Source organism: Metopolophium dirhodum, chromosome 1, assembly GCF_019925205.1.
Source record: "Metopolophium dirhodum isolate CAU chromosome 1, ASM1992520v1, whole genome shotgun sequence".
NCBI lineage: Eukaryota > Metazoa > Arthropoda > Insecta > Hemiptera > Aphididae > Metopolophium > Metopolophium dirhodum.
This window is the reverse complement of record NC_083560.1, coordinates 17,917,645-17,941,730: the sequence shown is the minus strand read 5'-3', so window position 1 is coordinate 17,941,730 and position 24,086 is coordinate 17,917,645. Positions and strand designations below refer to the sequence as shown.

The 24,086-nt window shown below is 31.1% G+C and overlaps 1 protein-coding gene across 2 annotated transcripts in view; it reads left to right on the top strand.

Moving 5' to 3' along the window:
- Positions 1-24,086, top strand: part of LOC132933811 (uncharacterized) — a 252,478-nt gene that overhangs the window by 147,146 nt on the left and 81,246 nt on the right. The window contains exons 8-10 of one of the 2 annotated variants that reach the window (XM_061000088.1): positions 12,896-12,995; positions 14,525-14,634; positions 17,650-17,860. In XM_061000088.1, the coding sequence (XP_060856071.1) occupies positions 12,896-12,995; positions 14,525-14,634; positions 17,650-17,860 (421 nt within the window). The remainder of the gene's footprint in view (positions 1-12,895; positions 12,996-14,524; positions 14,635-17,649; positions 17,861-24,086) is intronic. The other variant, XM_061000089.1, reaches the window with a different exon arrangement.

Here is a 24,086-nt window from a genome sequence, read left to right as displayed (position 1 = left end):
AACTGTGGCTAGTTAAGTTGATTCAATTAAATTGCCTTCAGTGAAGTTAAAAGTTGACGAAAAAAAAATTGAACTAAATAAGCTTAAAGTTAAGATAGAAAATAAAATTAACTAATCTCAGTTGATAAAAAAATTAATTTTTTTCAAGGTACAATATTTTTAAGTCATTAGCTGCCATATTATTTTGTTATACACAAACATATATACCGAGACGTTTGTGTAAAAATTAGATTATTATAATATGTAGTTCGAAAATAAATTACCAAAATCGATAAAGAGTCGACGAATCAGTATTGTCTAGTTGATTACGCATCGCTCGAAAAGAAAATTAACTGAACTGCAAGACAATGATTATAAAAAGTCAAGTTACAACAATAAACATTTTAACTGAGAATAAGTTAATGAGTTAAAAACAAAAATAATTAACTAGTTGTGTTAAAAAATTTAAAAAAATTAACTTTTTAACTGAACTTTAACTTTCCAATAAGTTAATGTCCACCTTTCGTCAGAACACACGACTTTCTAAATCCTATCTCAGTACCATAAAACGTAATATACATCATATTAGTATAATTAGTAAAATCTAAAACGATTAAACTGTGCGGGACATCAAAATAATAATTTTTAACGGCGAGGCGGCCGATGGTATCGACTATAGGTTAATCGATATTAATTTAGTTTGTTTTTTACCCGCGTAATGAATACTGCTGCAGCAAAGTCATAACAAACAGATATTACCGTTAACGCGAAATTACGTACCTACTGCCTACCACACATATAATACCCACACAAAGCACGTCATGTTTCATTGTATTAAGACCGCGGCGAAGGTATTTTTCCTGCCCGCATTGAATTAGTTATCTTTTATGTGGGTAACACTTATAATTTCATTTCGTACTATGCGTAAAAGTATATTATACATCTATATTATATATATTATGATACAGGGTGATTCTCCGGGCGCGCACGCTCCATTTTTCGTCCTTCACAAATGCAGTTATTCAAAAGACTGATTTTCGAATTCTCGACAATTTTCGTACTACCTATACTCAAAGAGTGCCCCGTGGAGATAGAAACTCACGTGTTTCGAATGAGAACTCCCTCTTTTTCTCTGCAAATTTTCGACGTATATTACGATAAAAATCTGAGCGAGAAGTGTTTTGAGTTGAGAATGTCAGTGACTAATTAATATTATATTCATCTATCGACAATCGTAATTTGTAAAAACGGTTCATGTACTACATTTATGACTAAGAAAGAACACGTTTCAATTTTGAATTAGGCGCAAAAATGTTTTCTTTTTTAAATATCCACAAAATAACAATTTACAGTTGAAAAGGGGCGTGAAAACTTGAAAAACTAAAGTTTGTATCACTACAAGACACTCTTTAAGAAGTAAAAAAAAAAATTCGAAAACTTGAAAATGTCGTTTTTGAGTAGGTATGATATAAAATCCGAATCCGAATGGACATGTTTGGTGAATCACTAGCTACACGATACTTATAGGATAGTCCTAACTTATAAAGGTTTGAGTTTTTCTTATATATTCACAGCAGTAACCCGTGGTTTTATTGTTGCGCATACCAAATTAAACATATTTTCATAATCCGGACTCTATTTCTCGACCCCTTCCGGTGCCAGTAAAAGGGGGGTAGACAGTTTAGGGGGAATATTTTGTTTTTTAGTTCTGTAGCATAGTAAAATATACTGTGACGATTGTCGTCGACATGTCATACAATCACTAAGCACAAATCAACAACTCTAAAAAAAAAAGGGGGTAAGTGGATATCACTCTGCTGTACGGTAGGTTACAAATGGGCCAATGTATAAAGGATTGTATTGAACATTAATTCAATGAATATTACTGTATAAAAAAAACGAATCTGAGCGGAGCGAGGAAGCTTGTGGTTTTACAATAGTGTTTATTTATTTATTTTTTTTATCCTGTATACAAAATTTCTACCAGAAGAAATTCTTCAATTTCAACATAATATAGTACCTTATATTTCAACAAATTGGATCAAGATGGTACTTTAGAGCGATTTTCTCAATAATAATTATTTAATTCCACAGGAAAAACTACCGACAAATTACGAAAAACCGCTAAAAGTGGGATTTCAATTTCGAATCGTTTTTCCTATACAATGATGATGTTATATCATTGAATTCAAGTTTAATACGATCTATCATACTTTGACCCCCCGTGTAGCCTACTGTAGAGCGACATCCATTTAGCTGCTTTTTATTCGTCGCTATTTAAATAAACAAAGCGTTTGAAATTAAAATCCCATTGTCCATGGTTTTTCCCGTGGAATTAAATAATTACGGAGAAAATCGAAAAATGACCTCTCTAATGTACAATTTTGATCCAATTTGCCAAAACATAAGATACTTCATGTTGAAATCGAAGCACTCCTTCTGGTAGACATTTTTTGTACGGGATATGAAAAAATAAAATTTTAATAAACACCGTTACGAGACCACTAGCTTCATCGCTCCGCTCAATATCTGAAATAAGATATTATGGTATAATTTTAACGTACGACAACAATAAAATTAGTATAAAACGCAGAACAACCGGGGGCGGAAAGGAAAAAGGTAGACCGTGCTCGGCGAATCGCTCTGTATACGTTACGCGGTTTCCCCAGGTGCGCTTGTATAAATATGCCTATTACTCTGGACCGAGATTATGACTCGCGGACTGCAGCTGCAGGGATTCGGGAAAATAAAAATAAAAACGCGCACGGCGAAATTGCCCGCTGCGACATCAATCCTCTGGGAGTCTAAAACAATAGAGCTTTTACGTAACGATGCATTTAATGCTGCAGCCGCTTAATGGCACCGTCTTTATGTCCGGGCTTTACTATATAATATTATAGTTTCCGTTGTCCAATTTGTACTCCGGTGTATTGTTGTTGTCGCGTTTAACTTTTGCTTTAAATTAAACGCAGGATTCTCAAACGTCTTATTAAAAATTGGTGTACACACTAATAAAAGACGGACGTAATTTTGTCCGTCGTCGTTTACCCGTATCGTACCTAGCTAGAGATGTGAGTGGAGTAAATTTACCAGGTAAATTTTTACCGGTAAAAAAATTTACCGTAAATTTTACCAATTTTTTTTTACCGGTAAATTATTTTTTACCAAAAAAAAATGTTGTGTGACCTCTCTAATCAAATGAAATCGAAAACGCCTAGTCTGAATTGTAAAGAGATATATTTTTTAAAGTTTAATATAATAAACAGGTTGGACCAAAGTAGGTAACCGAAAAAAGAACTTCTGTGATATTATCATTTGTAATATTTATAATTTATATACTTGTTATTGTTTATATAGTTTGTTATATACTATAAAATCAATATTCTGCCACCCCTAATATATATTAGAACATTAAATATCAGTAGGTAATTAGGAAAGATTTTATAGGGAGATACCAAGAATGCAGATAATGTGATATTGATAATATACTATTATTAATACAAAAGTTAAGTCTAAATATAAATGTTTTGACTTAAAAAGAAATAAAGGTAATGTGCATTTTGATAGTTTAGTTTAGTTTAAATTATTTATTAATTGTAATATGAATAATTCAATATTCATATTTCATAAAATGTACTAATTACTAATGTCTAATACAGAACAATAGATATTTTAGATTCATTTTTTAAATTTTTTGTTAATTATTGTTATTATTAGAAAGAACTAGATTTAACAAGTAGGTATACAACATTAGTACCTAATACGAATCGTATTTAGTATTTACTAATATCTAATAGGAAAAAATAACAATGGCTCTAAGATTTAGCTATTTTACCATTTTTACAACATTATTGGTAAATTTACCGTAAAATTTACCGGTAAATTTACCGATATTTTTTTTACGTAAATTCTCCATCTCTATACCTAGCTGTACACCCAGCGCGATAGACAGGGGTATATAAACACGTCGAGGTTACACGTGGGACCTCGCAAACGACGACCGGATATACCGTAAACCGGTGGAAGACATAAGTGCCGAAATGAGATGAGAAAAAAAATGTTGCATCGTACGAAAGCGCCAAAATCTTAAATAATAAAGTTTAAAGGTAAGACTATTATCTACACAATGACTTTTTTAACTTTTTACTATATTTTAATTTTAAAGCGAGTAATGTGTATTTTAAAATTGTAAACTGTTCGTACATCTTCTTACACTCATAACTCGCTTTAAAATTAAAATAAAGTAAAAAGCCTATCTTATAATAATCTTACCTTTAAATTGTGTAAGAGGTCAGTTCACTCTAACAGTATAACTAACGGAGATGAACGTGTTCTGCTGAGCGTAAAATTTGCTAATTTGCTATGTTATGCACTTGTAAGACGGAGACAACAAATGTCACTGTAACGTCTCCTTAATAGATATTAAATAACAGATATTCAATTTAGAATTATACATTGTTTTTCAACAATTTATTATTGACAATTTTTATAAGATCAAAAAATCAACCAATTTATCAAAATTACAATTTTTTAATTTCTATTATAATATATTATTTATTGACAAGTTTTTATAAGATCGACATTTTTCAATAGCTATTTATATAAAATATTAATTTTGGCGAAAATGATAATATGTGATTTTTGTACCTTTGGCGCTTATGTCATATGGCCACCATAAACGTAGATGGGCCAACGTGGTTTAAGGCCAGTCCGTTGACTATCAATTTTTCGAGGTATAACATAAAGGTAATAGATTTAATGGTTTTTAAAAAGCTGATTTTTCAAATTTCAATTTGCCCACGATAACTCTGTGGCACAACAATAGTAAAAAATTACCGATATGTATAATTCATAACAAAAAAAAATAAATAATACAGTCGTAATAGGTGGAAAGAGGGGGGCTCGGTGGAGTTTTATTTTCAAAATTTCCAAAATAATTTAGTTGTTCATTGATTACTCCAGAGGAAAACGGGGAAAAACTGGAAATGATTTCATCATAGTCGTCTAGATTAAACATTCTACTTCCTTTGCTAAAATAAATTTAAAATTTACGAATGACGTCAAAATACACCATTTCCAAAATCAAACATTTCCGGATTATGTCAAAACGTAATGTTTTTCATATTAAACAGTTTGTTACAAATAGAGCAAAACGTAGATACTAATTTCTCAAACTAAAATACAAAACTTACTTCTTTCAAAGCAGGCCTAGCGCACTATTTATCCACAGTACGAAGGTAGGTAATGGAATCGAATTTATCTTATCTTATCATGGCTATGTGGTGCTTGCGATAATCTGGTCAATCGAAAGAAATAACTTGTGTTAGTAGGGTTCAGTGAACTTTAATATTGTTAGGATATAAAGTGAATAGTTGAAAAAATTATACATTCAACTGCAAATTGTATAAAGTTAATATGGATAAAATAGTTAATTTGATTGAAAATGGGTTAAATTTTTTTTTTTTTTACTATAAGCATCTTGGTTACACATATCGCTATGTATAATGATTGTGCAGCATACAATTTTTTTTCTCTAAAATAACAATTGTCAGTCATGAAAATTATAAGAGTAAATTAATTTAAATACTTTTGTAGCATTTAAATCAAGTACCTATTTGTTTAAGTCGATTTGAATACCGTCTTGAACGTATTTTTATCTCAAAATCAAATACTTATCAAAATGCAAAATGATTTCACGTCATATTATTACTATTTTTTTCTTTTTGATAGTCAATATATTATTATTTTGTTTATAATTTGACGTTTTGCAGTGAGAGTACTATTATAATACCATGATCATATTTTGTACAGAACAATAAATTAAACTGATTTTACTATAATTTTGACACCTTTGTCCAAAATTTTCAATTATGTGATGGTATAAATGTTTATCATAATCACTATTATAGATAACTGTAATGGTAAGTTACCTATAATGTATATGGCCAAATCAGATGCTGGGAAATATTCTTAACTCGCGCTCGAGTTCAAATGTCAATAGTTACTTTTGACTAAGTTTACATACGAGTAATTTTTTTTGAGAAGTAACTTCGAAACTTAACGTATTAATTTATTTCCATGTTATTCAGTACCTAATTTATGAGTTTAACAGTTTTATTGTCACGTTAAGTTAATTTTTTTCCTAATATAAAACCCAGTGGATTTAAATACATTTTTTTTTTTTTAATTTATAATTGAAAATAGGTATAAAACGACATTTATGAATCATAATGCTAAAATAGGTAAGTGAATGTACACCTACTTAATTGTACTGTCAAAGGGTTTCACACAATTTCTGGTCACAATAATAGTGATAAAAATACAGGCATAATATAATGCTATAAATTATGACTAATTACAAGTCATAAGTAATTATTAAATAATAATTTGTAATGATAGTGTAATCGCATATCAACAGAATATAATAAAATATTAAATTGATAGTGGTTCGTATAAAATGGTATATAAGTTATAGAGGTGACCATTATTGAGAAACGAAAACATATGACTAATTTAACTAGCATTATTAATTAATTATTATTTATTTTTCTAATGATAAAAAAAATGATTTGATTGTCATTAAAAAACTGATTTGCGACAGAGTTAAGTTACTTTATTTTAGATTCTGAGTGGAGCGATTAATGTACTTATTTCACAATAACGTGTTTTTTTTTTATTGTGACTGTCGTCACACTTTTAGGCGGTAAAAAAAATACTTAAATTTTACTACTCCGGCATCTTTTCCGGTAGAAAAGTAAGCATAGGTGGTACTTTAAAGGTGTCAAAAGGAACAAATTCCCAATGATTTTCAAAAGCATCGGGAAAAAAAAAAACTGAAAAAACGGAGATTTTTCGCAAATTCCAGTTATTGACAAATTCAATTTTGGTTTTTGGTGCAGCTCTAAAAAATAACCGTAGATACATGATATTATTTTGACAAAAGTTTTTTACTAGTATTTTTTAGTCACCATAGGATTTAAAAAATATTCTTACTCTGTTTGAGTTATTTCCAGGCATATGAAAATTTCGATTTTTATTAGTTTTAGTTTTATTTTTTAAGCTACTGTCGATAAAAATTGTTTCGCTTGGTCAAAAAACTTGAAAACTTCACACAATGTTCCTCATAAGGTTTCCCACCCTTAACGAAAATACCCTCGAGTACCTCGAGTCGGTACTTCTGTCCGGTGAACCGTGGTATACTCGTGGTATAACGCGGCATATCATATTGCAATGTTTTGTATATTTGATGGTGGTAAAATGTGACGAACTTCGTAGTCTCGTTTGATCCAGGAAAGTACCGCCGTTTTTCGTCGCACGTGCAGCATGTAGTCGGTATATAACATTATATCGTAATAGAATACGACCGGATGTATGTATAGTACACCTATAGGTAAACGGATGTAATAATAATGCAGTGAAGACGGGAGAAAAATGAATTTATGAGATCAATTTATTTTTGGATATTACTCGATTTATACTTGTCAAACGTAGGTATAGGCAGGTACTTGGCGCGCGGCGTTGTCCGACGCTTTATCAACATTTTTATTTTTTGTTTTTCTGATGGTTATATCAGTCAACCACGAGAATATAATAACGGCGGACTTTTCAGCCCCACCGCCAAATATGCCTATATTGGCTATAAATTACACCTTCCCCCCCACCCCCGAATGTACAGTGGCGAGTGGGCCTAGAACACGCTTCCGTCTCTTCCCCACACTTTTGTATCTGTCCCACACCTGCGGCCGCAGCGATTGAAGTCTACGGACGTAAGCTCAAACATATTTTTCAATCGAACGATTTTTTTCCATTGACATTTTCTGAAAACATTCGTCTTCCCTTGAAAATCACGGCCCATGATGGTCTGAAAAGTGATTTTAGATTTTCAAAATTAATATCACCTTTTATTTATTATTAAATACATCGTAACGTACGTATTCGAGGGTAATAAAAATCCAAATTTGACATTATTTTTTTGATTCAACCCGCAGTAATATCAACATTTGTGAAATTTTAAAATTTTTTTTTTCTACGATAATTTTTAATTTTTAATTTCTTTAACATAGTTTTATTTTTAAAACTGAACAGAATATTTCTATTTCTAATTCTGATGTAAAATTTGTAAATATAACGCAAAGATTATATTTTATCTATTTAGCGTTTTAATTTTGTTATAACATTTTTAGTCTGCAATACACTTTACTGAGATTTACTTTAAATTATTTTCTTGTACATACAATGGACAATGATAAATTTTGTTAAGAAAAAAAAAATAAATTTTACACCATACATCATAGTTTAGAAATGATGGTTTGTAATTTAATGGATTTAGTGCTGAATGAAATTATACACTGTGTTTTTTAACGTACATTTTTATTTTATTTATTAGATATTTTTAAGGTTTTGTGCTTCATCGGAAAGTTTGAGTTTATTTTTTTTTTTTAGTACGTTACTAAAACTTGATATGACTGGATCAGACGATACGCATAACATATTATTATGTGAAAGTTCTTCATTATTATTGATCATAGAATTTTTTCATGAATGATGTTGTCTAAATATCATAAAACCTTTATTTCTACATTCCTGAAGTTCTTCGGATAATTTTCCACATTGAAAATATATATAAAATAATAAAGTTTGTACGAATGAAATATAAATATTTTGAGAAATTACCAATTGGAAGTAGAGCGTGTTGAATGACATCAGCCCCATATGTACTAATATTTTGTGCAGGAATGTAATGCGCCGTGGATATAGAGTAATATAATATCTTGATGTATCCAAACTGTAGTCCTGAAATGCTTCCGTAAGTTATCAACTAAAATTTAAAAACAAGGTACGCTCACAGGGGGGAAACCCGGATAAGACGGGCACCTAACTTTAATCGTATTCAGTGATGGGGTTACTGTTTTAGTTTATTGAAAAAACAAAGATAATATTTTATCAAATAAAATTATATGCCGTTTCTAAATTTCAAATCAGTTAATTGATAATAACGATGCGCACTTCATTTTTACTAAACATAACAATATTTACGTTTGTCCAATCTTAAAAAATACAATTGATTTCACATCATCTAGGTGATCAAATGTTATAAAACCTTTCTTTTCTTTTTATTTCGTGAATACATTCATCGCGTCGTACAACTTATGTACATTAACATTTACCGAGAAAACGAGAGTTATAGCCCACACAGCATTTGGGAAATGATAATATTTTGTGAACGTCTTAAAGTTGTCGAATTATGAATATTTGAGTGATAATATTTTATAAAAATGTTCTTCTTATGATAAAAAAAATACTGTACCATATGATTGCATAAAAATGTTGACATAATATTTTTATAAAGTTTCCGTAAAAATGTTTTTTATAAAATATTTTCAAATACATGACTTTTGGGCCAAAGCATATAATATCTTAAATATTTCCTAATTATTTACGCAACTTTTTAAAATATTTTGACAACTATATTATTTTCCTGAAAATATTTTTACCATAGTTAGGAAATATTTTTATGCTGTATGGGAATTGGGAGTATTAAGTGTCATATCTTATGTCTACACGATATTACCCTATTCTTATGTTTGCTTATAAGATACTTTTTTTAGCATAGGTACTAGGTACGTTCACAAGACAAGATGAACATAAAGCTGAGTTTATAACTTTAAAAAAAAAAGTGGATGGCGCTCTGCTGTACAGTAGATTACAAGTGGGTCAATGTATAATGGATTGTATTAAACTTGAATTCAATGATATAATATCACTGTACCTATAAGAAAAACGATTCTGAGCGGAGACGGTTCGTCAGACTGGATATTGTATAATGTTATTATTTATTATAAGTCGATTGTAAGTCGGTTTTTTATTATAATTTTATAATTTTTTATTCGTATCTATGATGATAAACGAAGCGTTAAAAATTAAAATCGCATTTTTAGCGGTTTTTTTGTAACTTGTCGGTTTTCTTTCCCCGTGGCATTAAATAATTGTTGAGAAAATGTCGGCAAACGTGCTGACTTATTACTATACAAAAGGAAATTTTTATATTTCGATCGAGACACCGTGAAATAAATTTCTATCTAAGATTAGGTCATATACGTATAGTTGCAGCGTCAATAATATTTTCATTTAATTTGCAAAACGTCACGAGACACGTTCTTCATAGTCGTGTCATCATTAGTGTAACCTCGAAATTTTAATATCAATAACCGTAAAAAAAAATCTCGTGCATGAAAAGTTTCGTTTTGAAAATGTCGTTGTAATTCTAAAAATTACCAATTACCAAAGGGAGAGATATTCTGCCCAGTTTACCACACTCTTGTTTCCACCCCGCCCCCCCCCCCCCCTTTGGTTTTGGTAGTCTTAATATTATAGTGAATAATTGCGACCTATCAAATAAAAATTTAAATATATAGGTTGTGAAATCATCTGTGCGTTCTTATGGTCGCGGGGGGGGGGGGGGAATGTATTCGATAATTTATTTCGATTTCAAGCGAGTTATTACATTTTATGAATTTTATCATTTGATGCGCACATTAAAATTAAAAATTCCATCCATCCTGCTTAGTGACGTAAATGTTATAGGTATAGCTAAACGTTTTCCTACATTTATTGATTTTTCCTTTTTTGTTGATATTTGTTGATATTAATTATTGTTTGGTTTTACACAAACTGTTTTTCGTGAGTATTTATTAATTATTACAAATTAAATGCTATCTAGTTGTAACACAAGACCACAAGTCAGAACTATTTATAATTGATTTTATTTTTAACACGTAGATTGCAGGTAGGTACTTGAGTGTGTACTTCTGAGTAGATTTTAATTTTATTTAATATTCACATCCGTTTAAATCCTAATTAAACAATTAACATACCAATCGTACAACCTCGAAAATGAATTGTGTTAAGAAAAATGCGTTAAAATCAAAATGTCGAAGCTTAGAAAATTAACTGTCGAAAATGTTCAAGCTTACATCTAGTCTAGTATACTCTTAAACCGAAACAAATCGATACACCCTTTTGCGTTTTTTTTTTTTTTTTTTGTATTTTCCTTAACGCTGTCGTCGTTTGATTCCACAATATATTATTATACGCTGCACACCATTTGTTTGCCATGGACTATGTATAATAGGTACCCATACATAATTTATTATGCAACAATGTTTCGATTTTTTTTCGCCTTTGAACGGCGGACGCCGTGTCCATTATATCGTACCACTTAAAAATATAACTCGGGACTGGACAGCCATATATATATATATAATAATATATAGCTGCTGCGATGTATAGTGTACGTTTTTTTTTTGTGTTCCATACCATTCAAAGTGTCTACGCTGCAATGGCTTTTATTGCAGAATGCGATACCGTTACAAAAAGCTTTCGGTTTCACGTCATAATGGAATAATGTTTTAAAAACATAATACGCACTATAATAATATATATTATGATTATGTTATAAAATTATTGTTATGCTCTCGAAACGTTATTATTAAACTTATCACAACCAGTCACAATTAATTGCAGACTGTTAAACGTACATTATTTTTGATCGATTCATATCTCAATCGATTTTAAGAGGGTTCCGGTCGGTTATTTTCTAAGGAGTAAGAATCAGGCAAATTACTTGACAAGTACAGCCGGGCCATGTCAATGTGTGCGAGTGTAAATAAACATTAGAGTGTGTTCTCGCGTTAGTGTGTTTCTCTTAATAATAAATTAGGAAAAATTGTACGGTTACTTTTCGATTAAAAACATACCTCGGCTGAGACAGAATTGTGAGACTTATATATCGGTGCGATTTTGATTCTATGACAATCCTTACAATTATTAACGCGTCCTCTAAAAAACGGTCGAAGAATTTTTTGGAAATATCAATTTCTTCAATAGTAAAAAGTAAAAACTGAAATTTGTAAATACTATGATATTGTTAAAAGTTCAAACTTTACTAACTGGTATTATATTATCGGTTAGTTTAAACATTTTATTTTACATAAACTAAATATTTCAAGAAAATAAATTGCATGCAATTTCAAAACTCTACATTACTAGTTGAACATTAATCACAGTATTTATGCTCTTTTTTTTTATTGATCATTAAATATTACTCGGCAGCAAGGGCCATTAGTTAGTTTATACTCGTTTGTCGTTGTAGAGTATTATATTATATTATTATGAATCAAGATTTTCAATATGTATTAAATAAAAATAGCATTAAGCTATTATAAAATAATATATCAATTAGGTTAGGTAAATATTATGAGTCTCAATGCCAAACAGTTTTAAACTTCACGAGCAGGCACGGCACTAGAACTTTTTTCCAGAGGGGGGGGGGAGCAGAGTGAGGCAATTTTTTACATGGACTAAGGTTTTTTCAACAAATCCTGAGGTTGTTTAAATAAAATATAAATATTTTCGTATCATATAAGTAACATAATATTAGTTATATAGTATACAAGTTTTTGTATTGTATGCTCTTAAAGTCTAAACCGATAATATGTACACTTTTGAATACCTAGTTAAAAATGTTTTAAGAATTAAGAATAATGTCAAATATTTTTTATGTACCTTATGTAAGAAAATGTTTAATCACAGTCTACAGACCTTCAACAACTATATTCATAATGAATAATGATGTACAAAAATGATAGTTTATTTATAAATTCTTTGATGTAGCAGCTCTTTAAAAAATAATGTTTTATGACTTTATTATATCGTACTTTAAATGTTAAACTATAACTTTTGAATGCACTTATGTGGATTATAAAAATGTGTTATAATATGATCTTGTACTGTTAGAATAATATTGCAGCACACTGCATAATATCTGAATGATAATTATTATACTATGTCAGCCACCTTCGAGTGTCTAAGTTCTTATTAGACGATAAAACGATATTAATTGTCTATATTGTTTCAGTTCATTTTTATCGAAGACGAAGAACAGAACTCCGTCTCAAAGGGAACTTCAGATTTTACGAACGAAAGGCCATCGATGTACAACGATCACTATTTGCAAGGTAAAAAAAAAAGTAACTATTGTATAGGAAGCTATAAGAGGTGATTGTTTGAAAAGAAACACTCGGAAAAGTACACGGAAAAAACAAAACAGTTGTTTGTACCATAAAAATAGTATGATTGACTGTACATTATAATTGCTATAGGAATAGCTATAAGATTAATCAGATTTACTAAAATATTATAGTCAAGTTATTATTAAAGTTATTCGAACTGAAATAATATGCTATTTTAACCATATTTTTTAGTTGATTCAAACATTAAAAACTACATTAGCTATAAAATACAGTAAACCTAACCATAACTATTTATATAGTAATAATAAGTAAGTCATTTCAGTTATTCTGCCTATTAAATAGTTATATTTGCTATAATTTGTTAAACTATTATATTATAGTAATTTTATTTTCCGTGTATCAACGCATTTGAGAAAATTACATTATGAAAAAAAATTGAATTTTTTTCTATTTTATTGTCGACACAATTTTTAAATTATTACTTTTATGAATGACGACATACATTTTTTGTTTTCTATTCCAAAACTGAAAACAGCTTTCTGTGATTTCAGATTTACAAAAATAGGATTTAAATGTGTGTTGTAAATTAGTAATCATTAGACATTTAAAGTTTAGTCGATAAAGAAAATGATAAAAGTACAAAAAAATATCAGATATTATATCTTAAAAAATCCGTTAATAACTCAAATAATTTAAAAAACAAAAAACATGTCCAATAACATTTAAATACTTTTTGAGAAAACGAGTGTTCACCTTTAAAACAATCACTTTAGATTATTAGAACCAGGGTCGGGAGTTTATAGCATTTAAAATCGCATAAATAAGCGCTATAATGTTACCTTAAATATCGCTAAATATGCCAAAAAAAGGAATTGTATTAATTAATTGTTAAATATCACTAAATATCATTAAATATGCGCTAAAAATGTACAATTTTAAATAATAAAACTTGCAAAATCAAATGGAAATTTATTAATTAATAGTTTTACACTTTTATCCCAAACGAAATCGGCAGATAACAAAAGTTTAAAATTAAACCAAATAATACGAAATTATGTACAGCACGGCGTCAGCAATCAGCGCAGCCACGTAATCGGTCCATTTTCTTAATCTATATAATACTAACTTGAAAATGCAATTGACAATAACGTAAAAACACGTTAACTGAAATATGGTTGTTTCAAAATATATGAACGGTTTTGATTGAAAAATGGTTAAAAATGTAAAACATCTCAAAAAGTCCAAAAATACTGAAAGCACTGAAATCTAAAAAAATTACAATATGAGCAAAAAAAAAATATGAAAATAAAATTTTCAATTCGTGTTCTCTGTGTCACGAAACACATTTTTGGCTTACTCTGCGCTAGCTCACCCATAAGTAATATTATGCGAGTGCTATAAAATCCCAACTCTGAATTTATAACTATAACGTTTTTTTCTTTCCATGTACGTGCGAAATAATATATCTATAATTGATTATATTTTGTTTTCTGTTACGTGCCACGCTGAAACAGAACCGTTCGGAGGCAGTACGAATCAAACGCGGAAGATCGCACAGGACGAAAACAAGAACAAACACATCTCGTATAACATCAACACGGTGTTCAACAGCAAAGATTATTTGGTACGGTGATTTGACGTACTTTGTTTTTAGGCCTCCCGAATGCACCGTCTAGATTCACTTTCCCGTCCAACGAGATACGGTCAAAGAAAAATCGAATCAATTTTTTGCCGACCCTAACGGTGATGGCAGACACAAAAATTGAAATTAAATCAAAACTATAAAAAAAAAACACACATCATTGTTGGATCAATACAATATTATATCGCTCCGCTCAGAATCTAAAATGACATCATAAAAGTATTTTCCAAAACAGTCGGCGAAAATAAATAAATAATTAAGGAAAAACGGACATTTTTATGAGATACCGGTTTTTTTCGATGCGGTAATCTCGTGTAACTATGAGAAAAACCGTAATCCGTGGTTGTAGGACACTTTGTACGGTCACCTAGAAACAATATTAAAACCGCGGACGGTTTGTACTATTTCAGATGGTAATAGAATGTGAATGGCGAACATTTTGCACTATTTGAGGTAGAAAAAAAATGTATACATATCACGTGATAATTCATCATTATAAAACACATGTATAGTTGACAGACATAATTAATAATAATGATAGTTAGGATAATAAATTCGTGCTATGTAAAGGCTTCGTGAATTTTTAACATATGCACAACTTGCAATTATAAATTAAGAGAAACAATAAAACTGTATTAAAGAGTATCAAATTTTACGAGCTAATTGTTTCAATTAACAATAACAATTGAAATGTGCAGTATAAACCTACACATAAGACATGACACACTTTAATACACTAAACTAATAAATATATTTCCTGGTTTATTAATACCGTACAAAGTGTCCGCGATCGATTTTTATCGATTTATTTTCACCGTACAAAATATCCACGGTACCTATGCATGGATAATATAAGAATGGATAGGACATACCAGTTCCATATTATGGGGCCGTGTGCTTTTTTGGGGAAGAGAGAACGTAAAGAGAGAAAGACGATATGGGGCTTTTTAAGGTTATGTGCAAAACTATTTTATTAAATAATAATGATAACACGATAGTCATTTATATTTAGATATTTGTCAGTTTGTATTTTGATTGTTGTGCCACTTGTGCCTGGAAAATTACTCTAAACTTTGTTAAATATTTAAAATATTTATTATTATTTATCAATTATCATATCAATATTTGCCCCATATAACCTTAAAAATAGTATCACTAAAGTTTCATGTGATAAGTTCTTATGTCCTATCCATTCTTATATTATCTATGTCGGTATGCAACTAAAATAGATAATACACAGTGTCCGTTTACCAAAATCCGTAGATACTTGAAATTGTCTCGAAATGTTTGTATTGGCATCAAAGATATAAAATGCAGTACCTATACAAGGTTGGATTTACATTTTTTTTTTTTTTTGGTTTTTGTCGATTACCCTATGTAATTATTGTTATTGTTAGCCTCCGATCGTTAAAGCGACGCGATGAGAAAGTAATAAGAAAAAAAAACAGTTACCATATCATAACATTTTTGGCGGACCACCCCACATCAGTGGTCTAAAAAGCCATTTAAGCTGCTCAAAAAGTACCGTTTCAAAATATATTTAAAAAAAAAAGTAAAACTCTATTAGCATAAGTTCCTCAAGTCAGTTATAAAATGTGGTAATCATACGTTTATTTTTTTAGATTCTGAGCGGAGTGATGAATGTATTGATTTTATAATGATGTGTGTTTTTTAATTTTTAAACTTTATTTGTTGAGTAAAAAAACTTGTTAATTTAATACAAGGCTCCTACTATATTGTTACAATGATATTTGAAAAATATTAAAAGTGCTTAGTCGCAGTTTTTTTTTTTTTTTATGAGCACTTAAAGTTCAAATCTTGACAAAATACTGAAAAATCACGAAAATTAGCAAATGTTTACAAGCTAATCAAATTAAATTTTTATGAGCGTTTGAAGTTCATATTTTTACAAGATTAACTCGATTTCCCATGTAGCGATTTTGTTATGTTTGTTGTAATTCAAAAACGAATTAATGCAGATAAATGAAAATTATTGTTCATATTTTCATTTTCTATATACCATAAAATGTTGACAATTATTTGACTAGTTTTGAGCTGTTTGCGGGCAGTGTCAGTTTTCAATTTTTTTCTATAATTGTCAATAAAATGTTATTTGTTGGGTAAAAAGCGTGAACATTTAATACAAGGCTGCTGATACCTATATTGTTTCAATAGCAGTTGAAAAGTATTAAAAATACATAATATGCACATTTTTTTTTTATAATAATTTCAAGTTCAAATTTAAAATTTAATAATTATTTTGCAGTTTAAAATCGATCAGAATCGTTTTTCTTATACAATGGTATTATATCATTGAATTCAAATTTAATACCATCCATTGCAGTGACCCACTTGTAACCTACTGTACGGCAGAGTGACACCCACTTGCCAACAATTTTTTTTTATTTGTTTAAAGCTTGGAAATTGTAAGTCTTATGACGTTTATCCAGTGATCTTTAATGAAACTATATTTTTTTATAATAATAAAGTTGTCGAAATATTTAAAAAAAAAGTTGCGTAAATAGTTAGGTAATACTTTAGTTATATTCTTTGGTCAAAGAGTTCATTTCTTCGAAAATATTTTATAAAAAACATTTACAAAACATTTCGATCATTTATTTTCAAAAAACATTTTCACGGAAACTGTATAAAAACATTTAGTCAACATTTTTATGCAATCATATTATAGTACGATGTTTTGTTATCACGAGAAGAAAATATTTACACAATGTTATTAGTCGAATATTCGAACACTTCAAAGTGTTCAAAAAATATTGTTATCATTTCCCGAATGCTGTGCGGGTAATAACGCACTGTCGTGTCCGAGGACCGACGGACAAACTTCCACCACCACCACCACCACCACCACCACCACCACCACCACCACCACCACCACCACTGACCCACTCCGAATCGCTGCACTGCTCATACCTACTCGGTTTTTTTTTTTATTTAAATACATTAAAATATTTATCGATTCTATTTGTTTTCCAACAGCAAATGCCGTCGTCGGACCACAGGAACGCGGGGGCACAAGACGGCGTGGCGAATCGGGCGAGTTTCTACAATAGCGGCGGCAGTCCGCAGCTGCAGCGCGAGTCCCAAACGGGAATAAGCGTGGACAGACAATACGACGCCGGTTACAATGGAATGCACGAAGGTGAGAGGCCAGCTGGTGGATTCCCACCGGACGGACAACAATTATTAAGTACGTCGAGAGATTAAGAAAAAAAAAAAATAATAACAATAATGGTAATAATGATAATAAATTCCGTGCGCTCGCACGCTCACGTGTACTGTCGCGATTTATCAGAGCGGCGAAGCGATCGCCAACGACAATAATAATAATAATTATTGTTATCGTTATCATTTAGGCGGACACTCGTCGTCTGCGCACGCCATAAATGATATTATAATATTTCTACGATATTTACGACACGAATCGCTCATTATTTCGTGAACGACATTGTTAAACCTCTCTCACGGGGGACGGAGTGACCGAGCGGACTGACGCGTCGGCTGCGTCGCGCGCCGTCGCCGGTTCGAATCTCGGTCACGGGTGGCACTTCTCCCCGGGCAGACATCTGTGTGGAGAGAGGCCGCCGGCATGGCAGAAACCTACGGGTGCCCAATTTTAAATTCTGCCAAAAAAAAAAAACTCTCTTAGGTAGGGTTTGGGGTGGACCTAGTGGGTGTGCCATCAATATTAATATACTCTGTCATTGGTAGGTAAGTATTGGCACATAATACTGTTTATTCACAAAATTCATTAAAATCACGAAAATGGACAAATGTTATTTTGTAGTTAAAAACGTTAAGTTTTTATAGCCAAGGATTGCAAATATAAAACGAAGATTCTCGTAAGTATAGTTCATAATATGTATTTTAAATTAAACGTTTTTGAAAATTTATATACGGATTTTTTTTTGTAGACGTTTTCATTTCAAATTTGGATATTTTAACAGATAACAACGGTATTATTTTTTTGTAGAAATTTAAAAGATTATATTAATACTATTCGTGGGTACTTGACACTTTTAATTTAGGTATATTATTATATTTTATTTACACAATATAATTTGTAGAGGTGGATCGAAATTCAAAAAATCGAACATAAGTTTAGAACTTGGTTCTAGCTTGAATGTCAAACCCAGTGTGAAAAAAAACCCCGAATCGAAACAAACTCGGACAAAATCTTTAAAATTCTATAATTTAACCAAAATCCAAAAGAAATTCAAAAACGACCAACATTTTGAAAATGTTTTCCATTTTGGTTTGAAAAAAAAAAATATAAAACTTGATTAGTAATTTAATTCAAAAGCTCGGTTTAGGTTCGGTTTGGTATTAACAAAATGCTCTGTTTGAGTTCGACACCACACTGTATTGTTCGGTTCGGCATACGAATTTAAAGTTTAGTTCAGATTTCGGTTAGAGACCATACTTTTCAACACATCTCTAATAATATCCAAATGCAGGGTTTGTGGCAAGGATTAATTCGAACTACTGTTGTATTACTAAGAGTCAAATAAATTACTGTAATAACAACAAAACTATAAAATAGGCTTAGTAATATGTTATAGTTTTCGTTCCGAATCGTTCATCATTTACTATGATTTTATATCATTGAATCAAAATTTTAAAACTGGTTACAGTGACACACACGACACCTACAACTGTACCCATTTCCCCGTATATTTTTCAAATTCCGATTAGTGTTCAAAAATTGTTTATTTGATAATAGATTTGAAAGTTCATTTTTAGATTCTCAGTTTAACCATAAACATAATATACATAGAGCCCACGTGAACGAATTCAATTATTTCCAAAGTCCGACCACAATCATCGATCTGATATACAAAATTAACAGAATTATTATAATATAATCTAAGTATCTTCCTAAGTACTGTCAATGTTTTGTCTTCTGGCAGATAGAACAGACGTGATTGTGGTAGCAGAATGGAGACTGATGTTTTTTTTGTATTTTAAGTACCCCAACTAGAAACTCATTACCCCAGCAAGTTTTCAATCGTTATTTATTTGAAATAGGTTTCAATGTTCATAATAAAATAAACTCTAAATGAACCCCCCCTCCCCCCATGTGCAAGTTGAATCAACATTTTGTACTCTTTTTATACCAAAAAAGAGCGTACAAAAGTATGGGTTAAATTATGCAGGGGGGTTATTTAGATTTTGAGTTTTTTTTTTTTTTTATTGACTCGGAAATTAAAATGTTAAAAAAACGAATACATAAAATATATCAGTTGGGACTTGGGGAGGTACAAAATTATATTGTTTGGCGCTATAAAAGGGTACAAAATCCTGATTCATATTTTTTTTCTGCCGTTACGGGTTCCATTAGTCAATGTATAGGTGAATATCGCGTCGCGAAAAGCTATATAAATTTAAAGGAAAATGAGGAAAGAGAATGATTGGATGGAAAAATTATCTTTGATAATTATTATCAGGCGCTATAACCTCATAGTTTTTCCTGTAAATGTCAACAAATTTAATATTTCTAGACAGTTGTTGTAGTTTAGTCGTCATGATACACATTATTAATGTACCTAAGTCTCAGTATTTTGTAACTACGTGTGTACGTCAAAGGGCACAATGTTATTAATATCGTTATAAAAGAAATCACTTGACGTTTTAAAAGTCTCCGCGGTAATTGAATTCTATTTCTGTAGATTGCGAGTGGGTCAAAAAAACGTGACCCTATCCGACGGTGTTGTCGGCCCACTCGCACGCCGAATGCATAGCCGAGCAAGCCGGTGATAATAATTCCGATTGTTTTTTTGCACATTTCCGACAAATATTATACTCATATACAATTTTTACGATCGCACCATACGACTCAATAACTACTACCGTGTTATATAATAATAATTATGTCGTTTGCGTAACGACGAATCACGCGCGCTTTGGCCCGGACAGATCGCTTCCGCTTCCGGGGTTGAAATAAACTCGCACGAAAACAACAATAAACTACTGCTGTCGTTGTTCTTGTTGTATTTTATTCAGCGGAAAATCGAAACAATAATAATAGTAATATAATTAACGTGGATCAAATCATTTTCGTACTCGACAGCGGTCGTTAGCTGGTACGTGTAAGGTCATTTTAACGACCGTTCGAAAAAACTTTAACGCCCTGCGCACCATATTATGATACTACCTGCCTACGTCGGTATCAATCAACTGCCAATTATCGTCTTCGGCTAAAACGATGTTATATCAAAAACATTTTGACCTGCCCGCGCGTTCTCGGAGTTATTTTTTCTTTTAATTTCTTAACGAAGATATTGACGGCAATGGGTTCTATATCTTTCCGAAATACGGTACATATAGGCACTTACGACGCGTGGTCCCGTGTTCGACTTTAGAGTGTAACTTAATAACGAATATAATTGCTGTTCGAAACGAAAACCGACGTGGGTGTTGCGTCAGAGGGACCTAAAGTAGCTGCTGCTAATACGGATGCCGTCGTTAACGTTTGATTTCTAATTGGCAACGAAAAATGATCATCACGAAAATATATTACATAACAAAACAAAATGCGGAGTCACTCACCGAGCATGGCCACCACCCCTGTTCGACTTGCAGCCAAAAAGTAGAAATAAAAGACGTATACTTGTACGTGAAAAAAATTTTAAAAAAAGTTTCAATTGCCTCAAAAACGAGTGCCTACGTTTAACGAATTCGCACGAAAAGCATTTAAAACTTACTTTGCAATGAATTGGAACGGTAGAAGAAAAGTTTAAAATTCACAGATGCAGAGCAACATATCCGTGCTCTAGTAATTATTACAAAACTTACTATTGACGGGTGATCGATGCGTTTGCAGTACGACATTTTGTGAAATAAATAAATTGATGTGTATGAGAGCAGACAGACAATTTGCAATTCAGAAGTGCCATTCCAGTAAATTACGTACGAATAAAAAGATACCTAAATGATCTTAACAAAATTACTTATTTATTGATTTCGCTTATAGTTATAATTGTTTTAAATAAACTGTCATTAATTGAATTGTCATAATATTTAACGAAACGAATTGTATTAATATATTCATAATACAATAAACAGGTAATAATAAAATTATAATTTATGCTAAATTATTAATTTTTTTTGCCAATAATAAAGTTTAGGTAATTAATAGAAACAATTAGAGTTCTGCATTTGATATACTTCGCTTGAAATATTTAAAAATCGAAAATGATACTCTTCTTGAAATGTTTTAATGAAATTATGAATAAATAGTATTTTCTTTTAAAAGTACTTGGTTATAGATTATTAGAAAAAAATATTGGTTACTCGCAGACAATATATCGATAACTAATATTACTTATATCGGCCGAGGTTTGCAAATGACTATGTCCATGTAAAAATACAAAGATGTATTGACGATAAATCAATTTAAAAAACTTTGATTGTCTGTCAAATCTCGATAAAATTAAAACAATTGAATTCTTTCAACGGAATTCGTTTGTAGATTTTCATTAGTTTATGGCACTTACCCCGGGCAAGGAATAGCTTGTATAAAACTGTATTAAAAGTATACCGGTTTTTTCGACTAAAAAATGATCAAAAAACTTTTTCGAACAGACATTTGAATTCCTGATACGGTCATTAATGGATGATAAAAAACTGTGTTCCGCGTAAGAATACACGAAGATGGTTTGTTCCATTAAACTGAGATTTTCCGTCGGTGTTCCCCCCCCCCCCCCTGACCTTATCGTCTAATAACGTTGTCCATTCAAACAACGCGAATCGACGTGTATAGCTGACACGAATTTTCCAGTCGAAATCGGGAGTCAACAAACGAATTAAATGTCGTGACTCGGAGTTGCTGCTGTGTAGGCGATACGCGCGTGTTTCCGATTTAAAACGCTTTCCGACGAACAAAACTTTTCGAAATTAAAACGAAAGGAAATTAAAACGTTTCGTGAAAAATAGTAGCGCCGTTCAAGCCGTGTACGATCGCCTCGAAACGTTTTATCCGTTTACCTGAAATAATCAAAATCTAATTTGTTTCGAAACTTTTTCCGTTATCATTCGTTTCGTCCGGTCGTCGTCGTGCGACTATATCTACGACACGTCAACAACGAATCGTTTACAATGTAATAATATGTTATATTATATTTTATCGCTAGACCGGAACGAACAGTCTACAGCGAAATAACGGGCCGTCGAAGTATAATATCGAGAAACGATAATAATAATATTATCATTACCATAATATTTTCATTCTTATTTTTGTTTTCCGTAATCCGGCAAAGTGTTTCGATTGGCAGGTTTTCAAACTGCAGTTGTGCGTTACTATATCGTCTTGGCGTCGTCCCAAATCCGTTAACCATGTGCTCCGAAATTGGTTTCAGAGGGAGTTTATAGTATATAAATGTGCTCCAATATGTTGTTGCGAACTTTCTTTTTACTCTCCTCCCGGGGTCGCCGACGTTTTAAGGGGTCCGCCCCCTCGCACCGCGATTTGGAAGCTGCGGAGAGGGTTTTCATTTGCGCAAACAATGGACGATATTCATTAAAAACTGCGATTCTCGGGGGCCTTGATTTATCGTGGCGAAACGAAATCTGATAACTGCGCATTTCTGTACTAATTTTTATTTTATTTTTTTCCGACCCGCACGAAGTAAGAGAAGTACATCCCGCCGCATTATAACGATCTGTCTCGTAGACAATTCGAAATATTGTTACGTTTAGTTGTAGGTTTTCGAAAGAAAAAAACCATTTCGTCAATACTCATAATATGGTAGAAACTCGACCGAGAACGGACGTACAATTATCGCCGTTACCCGTTTTCGAGACCTTTTTGACTGTTACCATTGAGAACGCTTAGTTTTTTATAATATTCCACGCAACGTTGCCTGCAATCACGTAGAAATCGGAAAATCCAATTTTCAAAAACAATACAGTCAAATGGTGTTAGCAAGGCTGGGCAAGTTAACGATTTTTTTTAACTCGTTATGTTAAGTTATTTTAAAATAATAGAGTTAAGTTAAATTAAAAGTTACTTGTATTTTTTTTTCGTTAACTCGTCAAGTTAATAGTTAACTTTGAAAAAAAAGTAACTTTACTTAGTGTAAAGTTAAAATTTGCTAATTTTTAAAAATAAAAAAATCCAGACACATGATATGGTTTTATATAGTTTTTCTTTACGCTCAAGAAAATTACTGGGGAAATTTAAAATGATACGTCAAAGCAAAAAACCCATTCAAAAATGTGCATTATTCTTCGGACGAAAATCAACTTCATTTAGATACTTTTGAAATAAAATTAACTTGAATTTAACACGTTAATCTTGAAAAAAATGAACTTATTAAGTTAAAAGTTAATTTGAAAAAAAAAAATAACGAGTTAATTAACTTAATTAAATTAACTAACTTAACGTTATAACTTAATTTTAACTTTTAACTCGTTAA